The sequence below is a fragment of the Sorex araneus genome, chromosome X (assembly GCF_027595985.1).
Source record: "Sorex araneus isolate mSorAra2 chromosome X, mSorAra2.pri, whole genome shotgun sequence".
Classification (NCBI taxonomy): Eukaryota; Metazoa; Chordata; class Mammalia; order Eulipotyphla; family Soricidae; genus Sorex; species Sorex araneus.
This window is the reverse complement of record NC_073313.1, coordinates 370,502,076-370,525,542: the sequence shown is the minus strand read 5'-3', so window position 1 is coordinate 370,525,542 and position 23,467 is coordinate 370,502,076. Positions and strand designations below refer to the sequence as shown.

Here is a 23,467-nt window from a genome sequence, read left to right as displayed (position 1 = left end):
TGCCCTGCCTGGGCGCGCTTGGTCCAGAGAACGTGGCACGAGGACGCTTGCGTCCAGCCGTTGCCTCCCGCTGCCCCGTCACCCTGGAGTGCCCTGTCCCGGCTCCACCAGCTGCTCTGGCCCTGTCCTCCCAGCCCCCTCCCTTCCAGCCTGCCCTGCCCCTCCCACACGCCCCTATTTTATTTATTGTTCATGTTTCCCACGGGAACAAAGCACACGAGAGTCGGGATTTTTTTCCTTATTTGTTCTAGAGCGGGGGGAGGGCACTTGCCTTGCATACAGCCGACCCGGGTTCGATCCCTGGATCCCTTACGGTCCCCTGAGCACCACTCAGAGTGATTACTGCGTGCAGACTCAGGAGTGAGCCCTAAGCATCGCTGGGTGTGGCTCCTCACCTCCCAAATATTTATAGTCCTTAGTGCAACCTTCACTGCACTCTGCAAGTTTTAATAGGTTGTGTGTGTGTTTTGTAAACTTATCTCTAAGCATTTTCCTATTTCTCTCGTCAAAAACGTGTTGCTTAATTTCTATAAGTGGTGAATTTTCCAGTTTTCCTTCTGATATTGATTTCAAATTTTCCCCATTGTGAAAAAATAATTTGTATAGTTCCTGTCCTTGAACATCTATTTCAAATCTCTCGAGGCCTCACGTGCGGCTTATTGTCGGTTGGCCTGGGCCTGGCCCTGCTGTTTGGGAGGAGTGCGAGTTCTGCTGTGGCCAGTGGGGAGTTTCGCACATGACTGTCAGATCCAGGTTATTGTGTTTTACAAATTAAAAGTTGCACCTGGCAGATTCTTCCACTGTGATTGTCCAAGTGAGCAGAGACTCCTGGTGCTCCTGACTCCCCCGTTTCCTGCAGTCCCTTCCACCAAGGTTTAAGAATAAACTCGCCCTCCTGCAGAGGACGGGCTGAATCACATTTTCCGTCTTGTTCATTATGCGTTTGTAAATCCTCGGAGAAGTAGAGAAAATAAAAACAAACTTGTTCCTTCAAGTAAAGCCGCAGGAAGTGGGGAAAATACTTCATAATTCTCATTTTTATAAGCTTTTTATTGAAGTAACATCAAATGTTTCAAGGGTCTGTAGGAGAACATTGGGTTTGTCCTAGCCTTGCTGCAGGGAACTTAGGTTTTTCAGGTTACACCCATCACAGTGCTCCCCGAGTCACTCCCATTCCTTTGTTTATCTGTAAACTCTTCTCTGCACCCTCCTTCCCAACCAGTTAATCACCTTTTTTCTAATCATATTCTGTTATCTTGTAAGATCAGATCCTTCTAAGGACTCTGAACTTATATTGTAAGTTAGTGTCTTTTGCATAGTTTACCTTAGAGCAATGGCCTTTCTGTATGGACACAGGAAGACAGTAAATATTATGCTTTGTAACTTGGGAGTTGATTGACTCCAAAAATGTTTATTCCTGGGCATCTGCTTTCTTGACTCAGTTGCCCTTAGTTCCTAGCACCCCAAAAGCGGGGTCCCAGTGAGGGACAGAATGGACCCAGGGCAAGTTGTGAGCTACCCTGGCATCGAAATGGGCCAGGCCAAAGCGCCACAATACTCAACTGTAAGTTGAGGCATGGTCATAGACAAATGCTATCATGATCCAAAAGTAACGACAAGATTAGGACCCTTTTGGGGTTAGCAAAATTAATCTGGCCTGAGGACTGTGGTCTGGAATGTATAGTAAGATGTCCTCAGGAAGAACCAAACTTTAAGTTTATATCTCTTACTGTGCTCATACAGAATGACATTGCTAGAAACATTAGAAGTAGATTTACTACAACTATTTAAGTGGGTTACTGGTTGAGGAAAGAAGAAAGTGACACACCCTTGTTCGGATCCCACCCTTGAGCAGATCTCCTAGTAATCTCCTTAGATGAGATTTTGTCCTTGAGGAGTGATCTTACCCCTCTTTGTTGATGTGTTAATGTTCCGACCCACCTTTGTGTCACCACCCTATGTGACTGCTATATAAACTAAGACTGTAGGAGAAGTAGGGGGGAAGACACGGAAGTAGGGGGAACACACAAGCGCACGGGAGAACATGAAGAAGCACGGGAGAAGACACAGAAGCAGGGGAGACACAGAAGCAGAGCACAAGGCGAAAGAAGTGAGAGCGAGTGGGCTTGGGCGAGAGAGAAGCAGAAGGGCACGTGAGAGAGAAGCAGAACGGGAACGGAGACTGGAATAAACTGCAACTGACACCGACCAGCCTGGCCCTCGTTCCTTCCTTCGCCTGCCCATCCCCATCAGCCTCCCCGGGGTGGGGGAAGCGGCGGGAGAGATAGAGCCCCGCTGCCCCCTGGCTTCTTCTGTGAACACACAAGGGCCCATCACTAAAACCCAACATAAGCTGGGGCTGAGTGAGAATACAGTGGGTACGATGCTGGCCTTGCACGTGGACCACCTCGGTTTGACCCCCAGGTGATCCGCCCAAACCCATCAGGAGTGATCCCTGAACGCAGAGCCAGGAGCAAGCTCTGAGCACCACCAGGCATGAACCAATTTTGTTTTTTAATCACAAGTGCACATTTCCCACCAGGTTCAGCACTACAAAGCCTTCCGCACACAGTTTCCACTTTGATGAAAATGAGGCCAGGCGCGTGCAGTGATCTCCGCAGAGCCGCCTACCTCGGGCGGGGCTCAGCTTCCGCCCGCTGCTCCCGTCTCCCTTTCTGCCTGCCTGAGCCCTGCCGGTGCAGGCGCGGGTCCAGCCGAGCCCTGCTGGGCCTTAGGGGTCCAGTAGGAAATTGTGTCTAACTTTATTTTGGTTTTGTTTTGGGTTCACCTAGAGATGCTCAGGGCTGCGCTGAGCTCTGTGCTCTATGCTCAAGGGTCACTCCTGGCAGTGCTTGAGGGGTCGTCTGTGGTGCCAGGGATGGAAGCGTGATTGGCCACATGCAAGGCAAACACCTTATCATGGTTGGCCACGTGTGAGGCAAGCGCCCTATCATGGTTGGCCACGGGTGAGGTAAGTGTCCTATCATGGCTGGCCACGTGTGAGGTAAGTGTCCCATCATGGTTGGCCACATTTGAGGTAAGCATCCCATCATGGCTGGCCACATGTGAGGTAAGTGTCCCGTCATGGCTGGCCGCGTGTGAGGTAAGTGTCCCATCATGGCTGGCCGCGTGTGAGGTAAGCGTCCCATCATGGCTGGCCGCGTGTGAGGTAAGTGTCCCATCATGGTTGGCTGCGTGTGAGGCAAGCGCCCTATGATGGTTGGCCATGTGTGAGGTAAGTGTCCCATCATGGCTGGCCGCGTGTGAGGTAAGTGTCTCATCATGGCTGGCCGCGTGTGAGGTAAGCGTCCCATCATGGCTGGCCGCGTGTGAGGTAAGCGTCCCATCATGGCTGGCCGCGTGTGAGGTAAGTGTCCCATCATGGTTGGCTGCGTGTGAGGCAAGCGCCCTATCATGGTTGGCCATGTGTGAGGTAAGTGTCCCATCATGGCTGGCCGCGTGTGAGGTAAGTGTCTCATCATGGCTGGCCACGTGTGAGGTAAGCGTCCCGTCATGGCTGGCCGCGTGTGAGGTAAGTGTCCCATCATGGCTGGCCGCGTGTGAGGTAAGTGTCCTGTCATGGCTGGCCAGTCCTATCATGGTTGGCCACTTTCGAGGCAAGGGCCCTCTCGTGGTTGGCCCTGTGTGAGGCAAGTATCCCATTATGGTTGCCGTGTGCGAGGCAAGCGCCCTACCCACTCTACTGGCTCTCCACTTGGCCTCTCATTTTATTTTTAATGGCACCAAAGCGGAGCTACTGAACTGCAGCAGCGGCTGTGGGTCAGGAGTCTCACTGCTAGCACAGCTGACACTGAGCACGTGATCACCACATCCTGCGCCCTACGCTGTCTTCTTACCACAAATAGGACAGAGACAAGAAAATGTTATTAAGGCGATCACCAGGAGAAGGAAACTTGTTTATAAAACTTTGGGGAGAAAAAAAGCCACCATATTCCACCGTGTAATTGGCACACTTCTTGCCCTCTCAGTAATACTGACACAACAGGAAAAAAACCATTCAGGGATCACACCGCACACACTTGCAAAAGAAATTGTCCTACACTCTGTGTTGGTTCTGAGGCGAAATATGCGCTTCAGACGCAGCTGGTCACGGTCCAACGTGGCTTCACCGTGACCGAGATGGTCTGAAGGTGCGTCTCCCCGAGAGCAAACATCAGCCTGGGCTTTCCCCGTGTCTCTTGTCAGGAAAGCTGGTGTGTGTGTGGGGGGGGGCTCCAGTTAGGGATCTGGGGGAGGGATGTTCTCTGTCCAGTGGGAAGAAGGAGACTGGTGACACAGAGTGCTGCTGACAGGACGTGGAAACACTCAAGTGCCTGCGGGGACAGGCAGTGACGACGTGTCAGGGGGACGCCCACCAGAGGCCCTGACGTGGCGGCCACGGGGATGTTCCTCTCGTGGGAAAGATAACAGGGCAGCGCGCTCAGCCGTCCACTCCACGGCGGTCGCCCACGGAGAATGGAAGGGTTGCCGCAGCAGGCGGCGGCTATATTGGTTGCAGGCCCACACTGGGAGCAGCGGATCCGGACCACAGGGCAGCGCCTCAGGTCAAAAGGCACGAGCTGGGTGGGCTCAGAGGGAGACAGGAAAGACCCCCGTTTCCACTGTGTTTCCATTGCGCTGAGGAGGTGCAAAGGCACTGCCAGTCTCAGCTGGGCGGGGATGGGGAAAAATAAATGTCACGTCATCACATCAGAGCGGTGACATTAACCAAGGGGAGAGGGAAGAATGATAAAAGGAAGACATTCTGGCGAAAATAAAGACACTGCTTGTGAGGAAATATTTGTGCATCACGCATCAGGTCAAGGACTGTTATCCTAGGTAGACAGCACATTCACAAAATGCAACAACGAAAATCGAAGCACCCCATCAAAATACCGACCAGGTACCACCCAAGGAAAACGTACAGACAGCCCAGGAGCGGGCAAAAAATAAATGTCACATCATCATATCAGGAAAACGCCAATCCAAATGACAGAGAAATATCACACCATGCCTAGCAGGGAGAGCATTCCAGAGGATATGTGTATTATAATATATGTTACTAGTAGTATATGTCATATTGGAACACTCCAGAGGGTGTGTGTATTATAATACATGTCACTAGTAGTATATGTCACATTGGAACACTCCGGAGGGTGTGTGTATTATAATACATGTCGCTAGTAGTATATGTCATATTGGAACACTCCGGAGGGTGTGTGTATTATAATACATGTCACTAGTAGTATATGTCATATTGGAACACTACTCAACTGTAAGAAAGTGACATGCAGCCCGCGTCTATGCCTACATTCTACAACACCGACGGGCTCACCAGATCGGATGGATGTAACGCAGAAGCAAACCAATGTGGACTGACAAAAAACATCCACACAGACATCTAACTAGCAACAGCAGCTTAGAAACCCTCAGAAAGGACTCCATGTCCCCAAGGTGAGATATAACAATTTCCTCAATTTTTTCCCCCTACAGAAATAATTTTTTGATCATTCTGTTGGCCACTTAATGCTCATCAGCAATATAAAATAAATTACTACGGGCCTGCTACGGGGGCAGGCGTAGGGGCAGGCTGAGAGCATGGTGCCGGTGTTGGAGGGCGGGGAGGGGGCGGGGGGTGGCAGTTGGAATGCCGAGTGCCTGGAAGAGACCCTAACAAACAGCTCTGCGAACCGAGGTGTGTAAAGAAGATCGGAAAAGAGAAGAGAAAGTGACATCTTGCTCTTTGCTTCACCTGGGACGGAACCGGACGGCGTCAGGTTAAGTGCAGGGGTCAGGGAGAGAGACGGACACCACGTGGTCTTGGCCAGTATAAAACAGAGCAAGGGAAGGAGCCGAGGGCGACGGAGACAAAGGTGAGATGCTGCCACGGGCCTGGCCCGAGGGACGCGGGCGAGGGGTACTGCACTCTGGTGTGGGCTGGCGCAGCCGCCCTGCAGGTCGGAGACAGAGTATCCACACCGGAGTAAGCACCAACCCTCAGTGAAAGAGCAACCGCCAGAGGGCCCACGGGAAGTGTGGTCATCGCCTTGAGTTTGGAGAGATCCCAGGGTGTCCAGATGTTCCGACTGACCACGGATGAGGCTGAGACCCCACGGGAAGCGCCACTCGCGTCTCATCTCACCCCGTGGCCCCGGGTTTCCTGGCTCACGCCATTGCCTGCCCTCTAGCTGCTCACAGCCGGGGCCTGAGGCAGACCCACGCTTGGAACGCTTTCCCGTTTCTCTATAAAACTCCCTTGAGAGCAAGGCTTTAGGGCCGGAGAGATGGCACCGTGGGGAGGCGCTTGCACTGCACGGCCAACCTGGGTTCGACCCCTGCACCCCCTAGGGTCCCCGAGACCCACCAGGAGTGAGTCCTGAGTGCAGAGCCAGGAGTGACCCCTGGGCATCACCAAGCGTGGTCCCCAAACAGAAGTCCGTAGAGTCTCCGAGCCAGCCCCGCTGCCTTCCCGACCTCGCCCTCTCCTCCGCCCTCCTCCGGTCTGACCTGAACACGCACCCACCTGGCTGGGATTCTTTCCCTGCACCTGGCCCGAGTGCCTTGGTTTCTCTGCCAGGCTCACCTCTCCTCCTCGGCCTTGAGCGGTCTCTCTCCAGACGCAGCTCCCGGCCTGCCCAGCCCCAGGCCTCTCCCCCATCTCCCACAGCCCATAATTCATCTCTCTCTGCATCCACAGAACTCGTTCAAAAAGTCTCCTTTTTCTTTTGGGTGGGGCCACATCTGGTGGTGCTGAGGACATACTCCTAACACAGTGCTCAGGAATCATCCAGGTGGTGCTCGGGGAACCACTAAGAGATGCTGGGAATTGGGACCCGGGTCTGCTGGCAGCAAGGCAGATGCCCTAACCACTGAACTACCTCTCTGGCCCCTGCAGGCATTGTTTTTTAATGACTCCCAGCAAGAGGCTGCCAGAGCTGCCCTCGCTCCCACAGAGAAAGGTGCCTTCACAGATGCTACACTTAGGCCCGGTGGGCACTGGGGCAGTTGGCACAGGGCCTGAGGGACTCTTGGCACGGAGGCAGAAAGTTCTTGCGCCACCAGCTGAGAAAAGTCTGTGTTCATCTGTTTATTTTCTTTATCACTGTAGCACTGTCCTCCCGTTGCTCATCGATTTGCTCGAGCGGGCACCAGTAACGTCTCCATAGTGAGACTGTTTGTTCCTGTTTTTGGCATATCGAATACGCCACGGGGAGCTTGCCAGGCTCTGCCGTGTGGGCGGGATACTCTCGGTAGCTTGCCGGGCTCTCTGAGAGGGACGGAGGAATCGAACCCGGGTCGGTTGCGTGCAAGGCAAACACCCTACACACTGTGCTATCGCTCCAGCCATTTTCTTTATAGAATTTCTTTTTTTTTTTCTGGTTTGGGGGCCACACCCAGCGGTGCTCCGGGCTGATTCCTGGCTCTGTGCTCAGGTATGGATCCTGGTGGGCCTCGGGGAAGTGATGTGGCAAAGTGGGATGGAACCCAGGTCGTGCACACGTGGCAAGTGCCCTCCCCGCCGCCCGACCTCTGCGCCCGTCCCCACCCGCCCCGTCCCCTCTGGGAGCACATGGCAGAGCTGAGGGTGGGCGCTGCTTGCAGAGGCTGGACCCCTCGGCACGGTCATCTGGGGACGGGGCTCTCCCCGCTGCCGGGGACCAGGTGAAGGGGTGCAGGCGGGGGAGATCGGCGAGAGGTGGGGCCGTGGCTGGGCGGCCCCGGGGCTCCGGCCGTGCATCCGGGGGGGACCAGGGCCAGCCGAGCTCGCGCTTCTCCTTCCTGTTTGCGTCTCCCGTTCTTCCCGCAGATGGAGAGGCGTGTTCTGCCGGGGACGGACCCAGCGCCATAGACCAGCAGAGCCTGCTCGGTGCCCCCTGCCCCACCTCCCCAAGGGCAGGGCAGGGTGCAAGCCTGGTCCCCAGCACCACGGGGCCTCCTGCGTGTCATGGAAGGGCACGGCCCTGGGGCCCCTGAGTCTTCGGGGTGGCCCTGAGGGTCCCTGAGCACTGTGAAGTAGCCCTAGGGCTCCTGAGCACTGTGGGGTGTCCCTGAAGGTCCCTGAGCACTGTGAAGTGGCCCTAGGGCTCCTGAGCACTGCAGGGTGTCCCTGAGGGTCCCTGAGCACTGTCAGGGGTGGCCTTGGGGTCCCTGAGCACTGTGAAGTGGCCCTGAGGCTCCTGAGCACTGTGTGTGTTCCTGAGGGCCACTGAGCACTGTGTGTGTTCCTGAGGGTCCCTGAGCACTGTCAGGGGTGGCCCTGGGGTCCCTGAGCACTGTGGGGTGTCCCTGAAGGTCCCTGAGCACTGTGAAGTGGCCCTGAGGCTCCTGAGCACTGTGGGGTGTTCCTGAGAGTCCCTGAGCACTGTAGGGTGTTCCTGAGGGTCTCTGAGCATGACCAGGTGTGGCCCTGGGGCCCCTGAGCACTGTGGTGTGTCCCAGGCAATCCTGGTACTTAGGGTCTTCACAGTGGCCCCCAGCCGGGTTGGGAGAACCCTGGGCGCCTCCTGGCCCCACAGAGGTCTGAGCGCAGCCAGTGGACACCGCGGCTCCCAGGCTGGTGGCGGGCGGGTCCTACGGGAACCTCCTGGGTGCTGGTGCAGGCTGGGCGGTGGCCTGCGTCCCTCCTCCTGGGTGCTGCTGCAGGCTGGCGGTCACCTGCGTCCCTGGCTGGGTGCAGGGTGCGGGCTCCGCCGGGCTCCCCCAGGTCCGCCTGGTCCCCACCGGCAGGGACTGAGTCACGCCCCGGCCAGCTTGGACTCTGTGCTCGTCTCCCAGCCAAAGGCCTCAGGGGCAGGACGTGGACGGGACGGGGCCACGCGGGTGTGGGATACTCTCAGGAGAGGAAATTTCCACTCGTCCCACAGCCCCTGCCCTTGGCAAGTCCTGCCCTCTGATGAGCCCACCTCACGGGGCCCCAAGGCTGCTGCACGCACACACACACATGCACAGGCACGCACACATATGCACATGCACGCACACACACCAGATGCTCACATACATGCACACAGAGTCATGCACACACATGCACACACGCACACATATAGTCATGCACAGGCACACACAGAGATGCACAGGCACATGTAGACACACACAGATGTGCATACACACAGACATGCAAATACACACATACATGCATGAAACACACACGCACAAACAAGCAAACACAGAGATGCGCACACACACAGACAACACACACATGCACACACACAGACACACACACACATGCACACACACACAGACACACACACACATGCACATGCGACGAAGCAGACGAAGCAGCAGAAACGGCTCCCTCCGTGGGTCCAAAGTCCTCTGTGTGCCCAGCATGTCCATAGGGCACTCAAGAGTCCCCTTGGGGCTGGAGAAATAGCATAGCAAGTAGGGCATTTGCCTTGCATGCTGCTGACCCGGGTTCGATTCCCAGCATCCCATAGGGTTCCCCGAGCATCCCATAGGGTCCCCCGAGCACCGCCAGGAGTAATTCCTGAGTGCAGAGCCAGGAGTCACCCCTGTGCATTGCCGGGTGTGACCCAAAAAGCAAAAAAAAAAAAAAAAAAAAAAAGTTCCCTGGGGATTCTGGAGTCTTGGAGGGAGGAGGGTCAGCGCCCGTGGGGACAGCCGGGGACAGCCGGGGCAGCGCCCGTGCCAGGTGTCCGGGTCCTGCCCTGGGCAGCAGCTCTGTGGGGGCCGCAGCCCACGTCCCCGTCTCCCGTCCCCGACCTGGTGTCCACGCGTCTGGCGCACGCGCGTCTGTGCCTGTCCGTGCGTCAGCCCCGGCCCGCAGGAGGTGGCCCTCTGGGGCGTGTGTGCGTCAGCCCTGGCTCTTTCCCGTCCCAGCCCGACATGTGGCACCGCTTAGCGGAGCGCGCCCCTCCGGCGGGCTGCAGGCAGTAATTACGCTCCGAAGGGGCACTTTAGATCTCAGCTGCCCGTGGGAGGAAGTTCCGCCGCGGCGTCCCGGAGCCTCAGGAAGTCCCGTGGGGCCCTTCATCCCGGCCACCCTCCCAGGGGCCCAGAGCGGGGCGGCGGAGGGGGAGGCCGCGGGGAGGGCCTGGCGGGATGCTGACCCCCGCGCCCCCGCACTCGCCCCTGTGGCTGGCAGGGTGTCCTGGAGAGCGCAGGGAGGGTCCGGCCGTCGGTCCATCCTCCTGGCACTCGGAGGGCAAAGGGCACGTCTGTCACCTGGGGGGACCCCGGGCCTGGCAGGCCTCCCTGCCCCGCGCAGCCGGCAGCCGGGCCCAGGGACACGGGCGTGAAGGACGAGGCCACGCGAGACGGTCAGTTGGGCGCAGAGACGGTCCTCCCGACAGGCCGCCCCTCCCGGCCGAGCCTTCCACGCACAGCTCAGTGGCCTGTTCCATATGATCGAGGTTCTAGAAGTTTCTAGACAGTGCAGGGAGAGCTCCTGCTTCCCGGCCCCCCAGAAGGGCACAGGGTGGGCCGTGAGCACGGGGCTCGGAGAGCCGTGGGGGCTGGGGGGACCCGCAGACATGCATGCTGGGTGGGGGTGGGGACCCTCAGACACGCGTGCTGAGTGGGCAGCGGGGCGGGGCCCTCGGACACGCGTGCTCGTCCCCGAGAGGCTCCCAGCACAGTGTTATTTAGGGCCGGGAGAGCCCGGGGTATTTTTAAGCCTAACCAGGCGTGACCCGCCCGGCTCTGGCACTGCCCGCGCGTGTAATTGGCTGTCCAGTGGCTGCGGCCACGTGGCCACGCTCCACATGGGGGGGGCGGAGGCGGGGCTGGGGGGGCGCCTGCTTCCCCTCTGCCCGGGCAGCCGGGCGGGGGCTGCTGGCCGAGCCCCCCTAACCACTTAGCCGACGGCCCCTGGCAGGTCTGGGGACATTTCCCCTGCCGTGAGGGGGCCGGGAACCCCAGTGGGAGGGGCTGGGCGGGTGGGGGTCTGAGAGGGCACAGACAGACAGACAGGCAGGCAGACGGACAGACAGGCAGACAGGCAGGCAGACGGACAGACAGACAGGCAGACAGACAGGCAGACAGACAGGCAGGCTGACAGGCAGGCAGACAGACAGACAGGCAGGCAGGCAGACAGGCAGACAGACAGACAGGCAGGCAGGCAGACAGACAGACAGACAGACAGACAGGCAGACAGACAGGCAGGCAGGCAGGCAGACAGACAGACAGACAGACAGACTGGCAGACAGACAGACCGAGACAGACAGACAGGCAGACAGACAGACAGGCAGACAGACAGACAGGCAGGCAGGCAGACAGACAGGCAGACAGGCAGACAGACAGTCAGACAGACAGACAGACAGGCAGGCAGGCAGACAGACAGACAGACCGAGACAGACAGACAGATAGACCGGCAGGTAGCACCGAGTCATGCCCTGGAGGCAGCAGCCGAGTGGGGCCGAGGGTGTGTAGGTGGGTCCCCGAGGGTGGAGCCCCCCGCAGCGCCCCCTCCCGGCAGGGCTCTCAGCCCTGCACCCAGGGGACAAGAGCTGTAAGTCCAGGGTGGGCTGAGGCCACGGCAGGGCGGGTGGGACGCGGTGGAGGGGGGAGGCGCGGCGGGGCCTGAGGGAGGGGCACGGCAGGGCAGGCACGTGTGGAGGCACGAGAGCCGCTGTGAGGGGGGGGCCGGCGCGGCAGGGACAGGTGGGCAGCCCGGTGTCCGGCCCAGCCCTGCGCCCCTCTGGACCGGGCCTCCACGCCTGCCCCAGGGCCCGCGGGCGGGCGCTGCTCCTCGCTGCACTCCCGCGCCTCCTCCAGGACCCTTGGGGCGGGGCCCAAGCGTGAGGTCGTGAGTTCGACCCCCGGTGCCGCCACAGCTGCAGAGCAAGCAGCAGCACAGCTGCCGGGACCCCGCCGAGCCCGTCACCCCTCAGCACCCTCCACACGGCGGGCCTGCTGCCTCTGGCCGCCAGAGCACCCCTCGCACCCGGGGGCCCCCCAACAGACCCCCAACCCAAGCGAAACCAAGAGCAACAAGCATGGAGGGGGGGGCAAGGGACTCCGAAGGGCCTTTACCAGCCCTCGCCAGGCCAGCTCTGCCCTGGGCTGTCCATGCGCAGTGCCCCAGGGCCCTTGCCCGGGCCCAGCCCGCAGCGCCTAGAAAGGGGGGCTCCCTTCTCGCAAGCACAGAGCAGGGGCGCACGGCGCTGGCCCCAGGAATGCTTCCGAGGCTAAACTTCACCTCTGTGCCCAGAAATCCCTTCGGCCCTGGGGAGCACAGAGGGCCGGTCTGGGCAGCCCCCCCCCACCGGAACTTGTGGAGCCCAGAGGGGACGGCCCTCAGCGCAGGGCTGCAGGGGGGCCGAGAGCCAGCTGCCCCCTCCCCGACAGGGCCTGGCTAGGGCTTCCCCACCCGTCCACACTCACAAACAGCCTCTCCCCCCCTCCTTCCTTCCTTCCTTCCCTCCTTCCTTCCCTCCTTCCTTCCTTCCTTCCCTCCTTCCTTCCCTCCTTCCTTCCTTCCTTCCCTCCTTCCTTCCCTCCTTCCTTCCCTCCTTCCTTCCTTCCTTCCCTCCTTCCTTCCCTCCTTCCTTCCTTCCTTCCCTCCCTCCCTCCTCCCTTCCTTCCTTCCTTCCTTCCTTCCTTCCTTCCTTCCTTTCTTTCTTTCTTTCTTTCTTTCTTTCTTTCTTTCTTTCTTTCTTTCTTTCTTTCTTTCTTTCTTTCTTTCTTTCTTTCTCTCTTTCTCTTTCTTTCTCTCTCTCTTCCTTCCTTCCTTCCTTCCTTCCTTCCTTCCTTCCTTCCTTCCTTCCTTCCTTCCTTCCTTCCTTCCTTCCTTCCTTCCTTCCTCCCTCCTCCCTCCCTCCCTCCCTCCCTCCCTCCCTCCCTCCCTCCTTCCTTCCTGGGTCACACCCGGCGGTGCTGAGGGCTGAGGGCTCACTCCTGGCTCTGCACACAAGAATCACTCCTGGCAGTGCTCAGGGGCCCACACGGGATGCCGGAGATCCAACTCGGCTCGGCCGCGTGCAAGGCCATCTCTGTCCCCACTGGACTCTCGCTCCAGCCAACGGCCTTTCTGCCAGAGGGGGGGAAGGTGAGCGGTTTTCTGGGGGTCTTATCCTAGTGGAGCCCCCCATAGGAGAAGCTGAGGCTGTGGAGTGTCTCACAGGGACTCGCCCACGGGAGCTGGCGGGCACCCTTGGGACCCGGCCGGGTCAGCAGGCTGGGTGCCGCTCAGGGCGCCGCGGCCTCACCCCTGCAGGGCCCGGGCCTCCAGGCCACAGCCGCCCCTCGGGGCCCTGCGCTGCTGGACCCCAGGCCCGTGTTCCTGCCCGGCTCTCCCAAGGGCTCTTGGTGACGTTTGTGTCCCAAATGCAGGTTTCCCACCACTGGAGAAGCGGTTCTTAGAGCCAGAGGCTCCTGAGCACTGTGTTTTGCAGACAGACCGGGCGCGTTTGGCGCAGTGCTGAGAAACGGGCCTGGCGTGGGGTCCGAGCGCCGCTCTCTCTCGCATGGCTGCGGCTCCCTAGTCTACCACGGGGCTCGGCACCCCCATGGCGCCGCCGGGCGGTTCCGGGAGTTGCTCTGTGTCAGAACAGCTCTGGGGCGTCTGCGGCGGCTGGGCCGGGGCCGTCAGAGGCGGTGCCCCCAGCACCCTCATCCTCTCTGGCCCGGGACCCCGCCAGCCCCGGACTCAGCAGAGCAAAACCTCCGGGGTGGCCCGACCCAGCTGCCCGCGTGACTTCGGAGGGTGCTCAGGGGGGACGGGGCCTCGGTCTCCCCCTTTGTCCCTGCTCAGAGGCTGCAGAGAGCATCACCTCATTTTCAGGGAGATCTTCTAGACAGTTCCAGGACAGCTGAGCCAGCTGAGCAGCACAAGAATGACATCGAGCATTTAAAAAAGGCAGTTTCCTGAGGCTGGAGCGATAGCACAGCGGGGAGGGCATTTGCCTTGCACGCCGCTGACCCGGGTTCGATTCCCAGCAGCCCATAGGGTCCCCTGAGCACCGCCAGGAGTGATTCCTGAGTGCAGAGCCAGGAGTCAAACCTGTGCATTGCCGGGTGTGACCCAAAAAGCAAAAAAGTAAAAAAAAATGAAAAGAGGCATTTTTCTTCAAAGCATCTTATTTCACGACAGGATGTAGGAGCAGGCCTAAACGTGTGTGTGTGTGGTGTGTGTGTGTGTGTGTGTGTGTGTGTGTGTGTGTGTGTGTGTGTGTGTGTTTCTCTTCTCGTAAGTCTAAGGCCAATAAAACACAGCGACATAAATGACAACAGTCCCCAAGGGCTCCCAGCTGGCCGACCCACATGCCTGGCCCAGGCCTTCTCCCGCGCTCCCGCGTGGGGCCTGCTGCGGGGTGTGGCGGGGTCACCCCTGCAGGTGCCGTGCGACCCGGGCTCCGCCTGCCTCCTTTCACGTGGGACGCTCACAGGAAACAATTTCCCGTTGATTCAGAGCAGCGAAGTCTTAACCCGGGACCCACGACTGTTTGTTTCAAGCCTGGGTTGCCGGGGGAAATGCAGTAAACAAACCCGGAATAGTCATGACACCAGTCGTGAACAGCGGGTCCCTAGGACTGTCCTTGGCCCCAAGCCCGCCCGGGGCCACCTGTAAACAGGCACTCGACTGTGGGACCCCAGGACAGCCCGTTTGTCCCGGGCGCGTCTGCTCCCTTCCTGCGACTTTGGTTCTCTCTGTCTCTCTCTGTGCCTATCTCTGTCTCTCTGTCTCTCTCTGTCTTTCTGTGTCTCTGTCTGTCTGTCTCTGTTTCTATCTCTATCTCTCTGTCTCTCTCTGTCTCTCTCTCTGTGCCTATCTCTGTCTCTCTGTCTCTGTCTTTCTGTGTCTCTGTCTGTCTCTGTTTCTATCTCTATCTCTCTCTGTCTCTCTCTCTGTGCCTATCTCTGTCTCTCTGTCTCTCTCTGTCTGTCTGTCTCTGTTTCTATCTCTATCTCTCTGTCTCTCTCTGTCTCTCTCTGTGCCTATCTCTGTCTCTCTGTCTCTCTCTGTTTTTCTGTGTCTCTGTCTGTCTGTCTCTGTTTCTATCTCTATCTCTCTCTGTCTCTCTCTCTGTCTCTGTCTCTCTCTGTCCCTGTCCCTGTCTCTCTGTCCCTGTCTCTCTCTGTCCCTGTCTCTCTCTGTCCCTGTCTCTGTCTCTCTCTGTCCCTGTCCCTGTCTCTCTCTGTCCCTGTCTCTCTCTGTCCCTGTCTCTGTCTCTCTCTGTCCCTGTCTCTCTCTGTCTCTCTCACTCTCTCTCCCCTCCCCACCTGCAAGGCCAGCATTGCACTGGCCGAACAATGACACACTGGATGCTCCGTCAGGTAAGCCTACACCATTCTGGCTCCCGAATCCATTTCTAGAAGTTTCTGGGGCTCCTCTGCACTCCCCGTTCCCCGCGTCCCGTGATCTGTCTGCACCTTGGCAGGGGTCACCGCACCTTCCCGAGTCCAGGGCTGAGCGTCCCTGCAGTGAGGACGCGGGGGGTCCCAGTCGCCACGGCACAGGGTCCCCAGCGGGCTCCAACCAACAATCAGCCGGTCTGCAGTGAGCACTGGGGAGGGAGCCTCACAGCTGTTGGGGTCCTCGGGGGCACCTTCAGGCCCAGCATGTGGCTCCTGGCGCGTCCCCTGGGGGTGGCCGTATCTGGTGGTGGACGCACGCTTGGCCTCTGTCCAGCCCTGGGCCCTGGGCCTGGCAGCCTGGGTGTCACTGCCGCCTCGCTGGGTCCCGCGGCCCTGGATGCTGGGGAGCGACGGACAGGCCCGGGGTCAGGGCCCAGCTGAGGGCCAGCGGCGGCGGAGCCCAGGGGCGGCTTGGCCGTGTGTGACCCAGTCTGGTCTCTCGCTGCTCTGGCCCTGCCCCCCCCCACCCCTCCCGGCCTGCAGACCCGAGACCAGCGCCCGCCACCCCCCCCCCCGCCCCCCGCTCCTGGGAACAAGCGTCTCCAAAGCCCAGAAGGTTCCGCCCCGCAGGCCCGGCCTGTCTCTTCTCTCGCCATCACCAAGCTCCTCCCTGCGAGCTCGGGCCGAGGGCGGGTCCCACAGACCCTCAGGGCAGGGCCGGCCTCCCCCCCTGCCTCTCGCTCACCTGAACGAGGCTGAGCCCGGGAGGTTCCGGTGGCCCCGGCAGGCGCCAGCCGCCTCCGCCTCCCGGGGGCCAGGCCACGACAGTCCCGGCAGCCGAGTGCCGGTGATGCTCTCCGCAGAGTGCTCTGGGGTGAGGCTCCTGTCACAGACGGGCCCCCAGGTGACCCCCAGGGCCTGGTTCCGAGCGCGTGGCCTGACGCCGGCCCCCCGAGACGTCGGCCCCCGCTGAGGCGACACCAGCCAGAGTCAGACCCGGGCCCGCACACGCTTCCCACGCAGATGCACGGCTCCGCTCTGCTCCCGCCCCGTGGCCGCCGCGGGTGTCTGCAAACAGGGGGCCGCAGGTGAGCCCCCCGGCAGGTCGCAGAGACCTTCGTCCCCAACCCGAGTTGCTGCCTCCTCGTCCTGGGGGCCCAGAGTGTCTTGACTCGGACCCTGCACCTCCCCTTGACATCAGAGAGGGTCCAGGGCAGGATGCCCTGACGGGGAGGGCGCCTTGGAGACTGTCCACCTGACTCCTCTCGGAGGGGAGACGCAGGCACAGAGAGGGCGACTTACATCCCGAGGTCACACAGCTGCAACGGCATTCCGTCAGCAGGGCTGGTGGGCTCTGCCCGGGAGCCCCCCGGCCCTCACACAGACACGGGTAGTGGGGGGCTCACATGCCAACACCCCCAAGACCCAGCTGTGTAGAAGCCTCACTGTGCTTCAGAGTTGTATTGTTTCTCTTGCCCTCTTTCCTGTGCGCCTCTTAGACCCATAGGCTCACAATGGAGATCGCACCTTGCGTGCTTTCACTTTTCAAGACTATTTGGGTGGGGGTAGGGCACACCAGTGGTGCTCTTGGCTCTGTGCCCTGGGATCACCCCTGGTGGTGCTCAGGGGACCATAGGGGAAGCCGGGGACCGAACCCAGGTGGGCCCCGTGCAGGGCAAACGCCCTACCCACTGCACTATCTTTCAGGCCCCCGGAGACCTTTCGGAACCCATGTCGAGAATCAATATTGAAGCCCGTGGTCCCCTGGGTGGTGACGCACCGCCACGACGTTTTCTCTGGTGGGGAAATAATGCGAAGCCCCAGGAGACACCTGGCCAGGGCTAGAGACCGGGGCGGGGCCCAGACATGGTGGACGTGTCCCACCGAGCCCCGCCCCCCCGTGTGTGTGTGTGTGTGTGTGTGTGTGTGTGTGTGTGTGTGTGTGTGTGTATGTTTCCCCGGACACTCCAGCAACCTGCTCAGCCCAGACCCCACCCCGGGACCAACGGGTCTGCAAGCTGGCCGGGAAGATGGCCAGTCCCCAAAGCCACACGCCACAGCCGCTGGCATCTGGAGGGAGCCTCCCCGCGCCTCCCTGCGCCTCCCCGCGCCTGCCCGCGCCTGCCCGCGCTCTCTGTGGGCTCGATGGGCGATGCTCAAGGACCCGGGCCCGGGAACCCAGCATCGCTGTCCTGGGAAAACGCAGTCCCTGAGCCTGGCCCTTCCTCACTGAGGGCCCTTGACAGAAGAGGCATTTTCGGCCCGTCAGTGAGAGACTGGCGCCCACCCTGCGGGGCCGGGCCACTCATCCTCCCGCAAGCCCCGGGACGCTCACACAGACGGGCTCTTTGCCCGCCCGGCTGGGTGCTGGCCGCGCAGAGCAGCAAGCGAAAAACAACCTCGGAACTTTACCACCCAAACTCCCAAAGTTATTAAAACACGGCGTCATGGCAAATTTTCGTGTTTTTTTTTTTAAAGCACCGGACAGGTTTTAATAACTGCCACCATCAGGCGCCTGGTTTTTCTTTTTACAATAAATCCAAAGAAAATCTCGCCTCCCACCCAGTTTGGAAATGGCTACATGCCCTGGAGTGGGAGAGCAAACCAGCAGTAATCCTTCCGTCTTCTCCTCTCCGTTTAACCTGGGCTGGAGTATTTATTTCATGTTTCTGCTGGCCGGACACAAACCAGGCTGAAGAGAAACGTTTGTCTCTTGTTTGCCTGTGCAAAGTTAAGCTCCCGATGGGGAGGTTGAACAATGCCAGCGCCCCTCTGGGAGCTGATCAGGAAAAGAAGCATTCAGCCTAAGAAAAACACTTCCCCGGTAAACAAGATGCAGGACGGTTCCTCTCACTCCGCCCGGGGCTGTCTTGAGCAGAGATAATATTGATCCAAGGAAATAATTTCTCTTTTAATTCAGCATCGTGGAAGCTCTTTACTCCCAGTGCTTCCCTGTTAGAAACCGTTTCTCCCACCGGATCCATATAGGAAAGTATTCATAAGAGGGAAAACAGACTTGGACTGAACTTTGCTGTAAAATTCAACACAAATAATCGTGATCCAAGATCACACTTGAGTCTGAGTTGTTTGAGAGACACAGTAACGGTCCTGTTCTGGTTTTGTCTTAGACGTTTGTGCTCTCGATCCTCGTCCTGAGACCAGCTACCTCCAACACTGCCAGCCACCACCCCCTCTCACCTCCGTTCTCTTGAGACCGAAACGTACAGACGGATGTGCTAAAGCTTCTAAAGGACAAGTACGTTGTCCATGCGTTAGACAGAAGGAGTGGAAACGCTGCCTCTACGCGCGGCTAGCCCCCTCCGCAGACGCAGACGTACCTTGTTTGCGGCGACTGACTCTCAAAGACGGTCCACCAGCCAGGAAGGATGTGTTCTTTTCCTCTTCGGTTTTTCTGCTTCACAAATTGCAGCCAGCTGAAGTGTCCTAAGGAAGAACCCAGAAGAGGTCCCGCACCTTTCAAGAGGAACTAATCAAACATTCCCATCAGCCTCTCAGCACTTCGTAGAGCGCATTTTCCAACACACACACACACACACACACACACACACACACACACACACACACACGCATGCACGCAGTTTAGCTCACATCACATTCAGTGCTGAATTAGGCGGTGCTCTCAAAGCTCCACTCTCTTTCTTCTCTTTTTTTCTCTTTGTCTCATTGTCTCCTTCTCTTTCTTTCTCTCTTTCTTTCTCTTTCTCTCTCTCTTTCTCTCTTTCTTTCCTCCTTTCTTTCTCTCTTTCTTTCCTCTTTCTTTCTTTCTTTCTTTCTTTCTTTCTTTCTTTCTTTCTTTCTTTCTTTCTTTCTTTCTTTCCTTCTCTCTTTCTCTCTCTCTTTCTCTCTCTCTTTCTTCCTTCCTTCCTTTCTTTCTTTCTTTCTTTCTTTCTTTCTTTCTTTCTTTCTTTCTTTCTTTCTTTCTTTCTTTCTTTCTTTCTTTCTTTCTTTTTTTCTTTCTTTCTTTCTTTCTTTCTTTCTTTCTTTCTCTTTCTCTCTCCTTCCTTCCTTCCTTCCTTCCTTCCTTCCTTCCTTCCTTCCTTCCTTCCTTCCTTCCTTCCTTCCTTCCTTCCTTCCTTCCTTCCTTCCTTCCTTCCTCCTTCCTTCCTTCCTTCCTTCCTTCTTCTCTCCCCTTTTTGTTGGGGCTGGAGGGGGTCTGGCTTTCTGAATCTCCTTTCCAAGCCCTCGGCTCAATGTTCAGCCAGCAAATCCTCCACTCTGAGAGTCTAAACTGCAGCAAGCGGAGCCCCTCGCCACAGGGCCCTGGGAAAGACTCGGGCGGAGGATGTGGCGAGCGGCTCCCGGCTGTGGCTCCGGGGCGGGCAAACCCAGCAGGACTCACTTTTGGAAAATACTTTCTTTTTTTCCGACACGTTGATGCGATTTCTTTTCTTCCTTTTTTTTTTTTTTTGTTTTCCTCCTCTAACCCTCCCGGCTCCTGGCACGCTGGCCGAGCGGCGGTGCTGTGTGCTTCTGGTAACAAGATAATAACAGGGGGAGCAGAGCGCTCCAGCGGCAGAAGCCGGCGGGGCAGCCCCTGCAGAGACTCCGCGGGCTCGCGGCGGTGACATCTCCGTGTCACCCGTGGGAGGGGCGGCCCTCGGCTCATTAGCATATCAGCGGCTGCGGTATTCAAATGCGCATCAGTCAGGGCCTCCTGCAGGGCTGGGGAGTGGGGGGCTGGGGGGACGCAGGGGCTGGAGGGGCCTCCCCTGGGAGCAGCCTCTGCTGGCTCTGGGACTGCTCCTTATTTTAGGATTATGGTTAAACCATCATTTAGCCTCTGGCCAGAGAAGGCCCAGGAGGAGGCAAGGCACGGGCGGTGGCCACAGCCAGCCCGGGACTGGGCACCACGTAGGAGTGAGCTCGGCGTGAGCCCCGAGCACTGAGTCAGGAGCAGGCTCTGAGCACTGCCAGGAGTGGCCCCCAAACCAAACCCCCAAACAAATTACTATTACTATTATCATTATTATTATTTGCTTTTTGGGCCACACCCGGGGATGCTCAGGGCTACTCCTGGCTCTGCACTCAGGAATCACTCCTGGCGGTGCTCAGGGGCCCCTAAGCCAGGACTCGAACCCAGGTCGGCCACGTGCAAGGCAAACGCCCTCCCCGCTATGCTATGGCTCCAGCCCCCAAACATAAGTTACTTAGCTTCGCTGTTCCCGTCACTGGATTCTGCCACTGAAGGTTCCACTGCAGGCACCTCAGGGCTGGCCCTGGGGGGTTGAGGAGTCAGGAGGGTCCTGCCGGGGTCACCGTCTGCACTAGCAGCGAGGGGTCCTGGGGCGCCATCCCCGGGGCGAGACTCGCTGCTTCTCGGGCTCTTGGGCCCCTCCCGGCGAGGGGCCGCCGGGGGGTCATAGCTAGTCCGCTGAGGGTCCTGGCACGGCCGTCCTGCAAAGAAGGGAGACTCCTGGGGCCCCGCACGGCAGAGGAGCCAGGTTCGAGTCCCGGCCCAGGGCCGTGGTGCTGGTCCCCGAAGCCTCTGTTCTTGCCCCGGTTTCCATTTTCCACCCAGACGCCTTTCAGCGGGGACAAGGCAGAGTGGGACGCGCGTGGGAGCTGCCCGGGGAGGCCCAGGGATGCAGGGCGGTGCCTGAGAAGGGCAGGGCGGGGCGGCGGGTGCTCCGGCCGTCAGTGCTCCGGCGGCGAGGTCTGTGACAAGAAATAAAGAAAAGCAGTGCGGGGGGTCGAGAGAGCTCGGCGGGCGGGGCGAGTGCCTGCATGTGGCCTGCCCGGGTTCGACCCCGGCATCCCCTGTGGGGTCACTAGGGCCACAGCCGTCTGACCCGGGGCGGGGGGGGGGGGAGCGTGGCCCCAGGCAGTTGGCGTGAGCTGGGGGAGAGAGTCTCCTGCTCTCAGTTGCGAGGGCGGTGGCCAGTGTCCCCCCGCGGCCGCGGCTGGGTGCCCTTCGCGAGCGTCCGTCCCTCTCTGGGCCCTCGCCGTGCGGCTGTTTTACCTCCTCCTTGGTCCTCGGGTCCAGCTACGGGTCCTGCGTCCGGCTCTGATGACATCAAAGCTGCGCTGGGGCCGGAGAGAAGGTCCCACCCGCACCACAGGCTCCCCGAGCAACCCCGCACCCAGATTCTAGAAGCTTCCGGTGCCCAGACTCACCTGACTGCTCTGGGCCCTGAGCCCTCGTGGAACAGATGCCGCCTGCCATGGCGATGGGCTGGGACAGACCAACCGGGGGACAGGGAGTGGACGGGACACTCGGCACTGTCACGTGACTCGTCCCCGGCCCCCCTGCGCGTGCCTGGGCTTCTCTGAGGGACTGTGGGAACCCGGTGTCCTGGCGGACGCCCTGGGGTCCAGAGCACGGGCTCGAGTCTGAGTGAGGCAGCACCGGAACCCAGACCGGGAGCGCCTGGACTATTCCTCCCCTCTTCTGTCCCTCGGGCTGGCCCCTGCTGAATGGCTCGCGGGCTCAGAATTCCGTTCCCATCAGACTGAATCTACGATCCGCTTCCTCACCCTCACGTGGGGCCCCCTGGCCCGGCGGGTCCTGCAGCCCTGGGCAGTTGGCCGAGTGCCCGGCCAGAGAAGCCAGGTTCCGGCTGCTGACCCCCCACGCCTGTCCTAGACCCTCGGCCGGCCCTGCCCAGCTCCCGGCCGGCCCGCTGGCTCAGCTCCACGTTCCCGCAGCCCCGCCATGAGGGCCAAAGGAATCTGGACCTAGCGACACAGGACACAGGGCCCCCTCGGCTGCCCTGGCCCGGTGCCCCTCCCCGGGTCCCGCCATCTCAGCTCCCTCCCCTCTTCCGGAAGCTTTTGCCCGCAGACCTGCATGTTGGAAAGTCCCCCTGACGAGGCCGCTGCTCTCTGCCTGCTCTCACCCGGGGCCGCCCCAGCCCCCATGTCCCCGCCGCTGCCCACAGTCCGGGATGCGCCCCTGCCCGGGGGTGGGTCCCCGCCACCAGCCGGCCCAGCCTCTCACAGGCCCGGGTCCCTCCCCTCTCCCTCACTGGGGCGCACCCTGGGGCTCTGTCCTGCTGCCGGCCCTGTCCCCTCGGCACCAGCCCTGCCCTTGGTCTCCCATCGGCTGGTGGCCCCCACCTCGGCCTGTCACTCTCCCCTGAGGTGACCCCTGGCCGCTGTGACCTCCCTGGATGCGGACCTCCGGCCGGCCAGGCCTGTCTGGGGCCGACCAAGGCTCGTTTCCGGACGAGTCGGCCGGATCATGACTGTTGCCGCTGCTGCTCGGGCCGGGCCACTCCCGGCAGTGCTCAGGCCGGGGTGGAGCCTGGGCTGGCCCCACGCAGGCAGTGCCCACCCGCCGGGCACCCTCGGCCCGGAGTCAGCTCCCAGGGCGCCTCTTGGCTGTCCTGTGGCAGGACCTTGTCAACGACCACGGGAGCCAAAGGCCGTGCTCCCTGCCCCCCCCTCCCCCCTCCCCCCCCTCCCCCCTCCCCTCCCCTGCCTGAGCCCCCCACACTGGCCAGATGCCTCCTCACTGCCTCAGGGGCCACAGGGCTGTGGGAACTCGGGTCTGTCTTCAGGAGATTGTCTCTGTGGAGTGATCTTCCTGGGGCGGGGCGGGCAGGGGTGCAGGCGTGAGGAGAAGGTGTCCCCCCAAGCCCCCCCCAAGTTTGGCGGGCAGGGGTGCGGGAGCGGCTGTTCCCATGGGCCCTCGAGGGCTGCCCTTCAGGGTGCCCGGGGCGTGTCAGCCGGGTCTCACCCCCCGCCCCACAGCCCACTGCAGCCTTTGCCCCGGGCCGCCTGGCGCAGACGGAGGGGCCGCTGAGGCACAGGTGGCACCCGCAGCCGCACCCCTGCAGTGAGAGAGTGAGGAATGAGAGAACAGGAAACTGCGGACCCACAGCAGACCCCCACTCCCCTGCCCTCCTGCCCTCCCTGCCCTCCCCCTGCCCTCCCCCTGCCCACCCCTCCCTTGTCTCCCCTCCCTCTGCTCTCCGCCTCTCTCCCCTCCTTCCCTCCTTCACTTTTCCTTCCTCCTCCTCCTCCTCTCTCCCCTTCCCCTCTCCCCTCCTCTCCACTCCTTCCCTCCCATCCCTCTGCTCCTCTCTCCCCTCCCCACCTCTCCTCTCCCCCTCCTCCCACTCCCCTCCCCTCCCTCTGCTTTCCTCCCCTCCCCCTCCTTCCGTCCTTCCCCCTCCTCCTCTCTCTCCCCTCCCCCACCTCCCTCCCCTCCCCTCCCCTCCTTTCTTCCTCTCCATCCCTCCCCACCCCC

General features: G+C 60.2%; 1 protein-coding gene across 1 annotated transcript in view; it reads right to left on the bottom strand.

Annotated features, from left to right (window-relative positions):
- VIT (vitrin) overlaps positions 1-21,439 on the bottom strand; it is a 50,355-nt gene extending 28,916 nt beyond the window's left edge. The window contains exons 1-4 of the mRNA XM_055121367.1: positions 21,391-21,439; positions 18,594-18,699; positions 16,001-16,138; positions 15,351-15,655 (exon numbers count right to left, since the gene is read on the bottom strand). Coding sequence (XP_054977342.1) covers positions 15,351-15,655; positions 16,001-16,138; positions 18,594-18,699; positions 21,391-21,439 — 598 coding nt within the window. The remainder of the gene's footprint in view (positions 1-15,350; positions 15,656-16,000; positions 16,139-18,593; positions 18,700-21,390) is intronic.
- Positions 21,440-23,467: the final 2,028 nt, after the last annotated feature.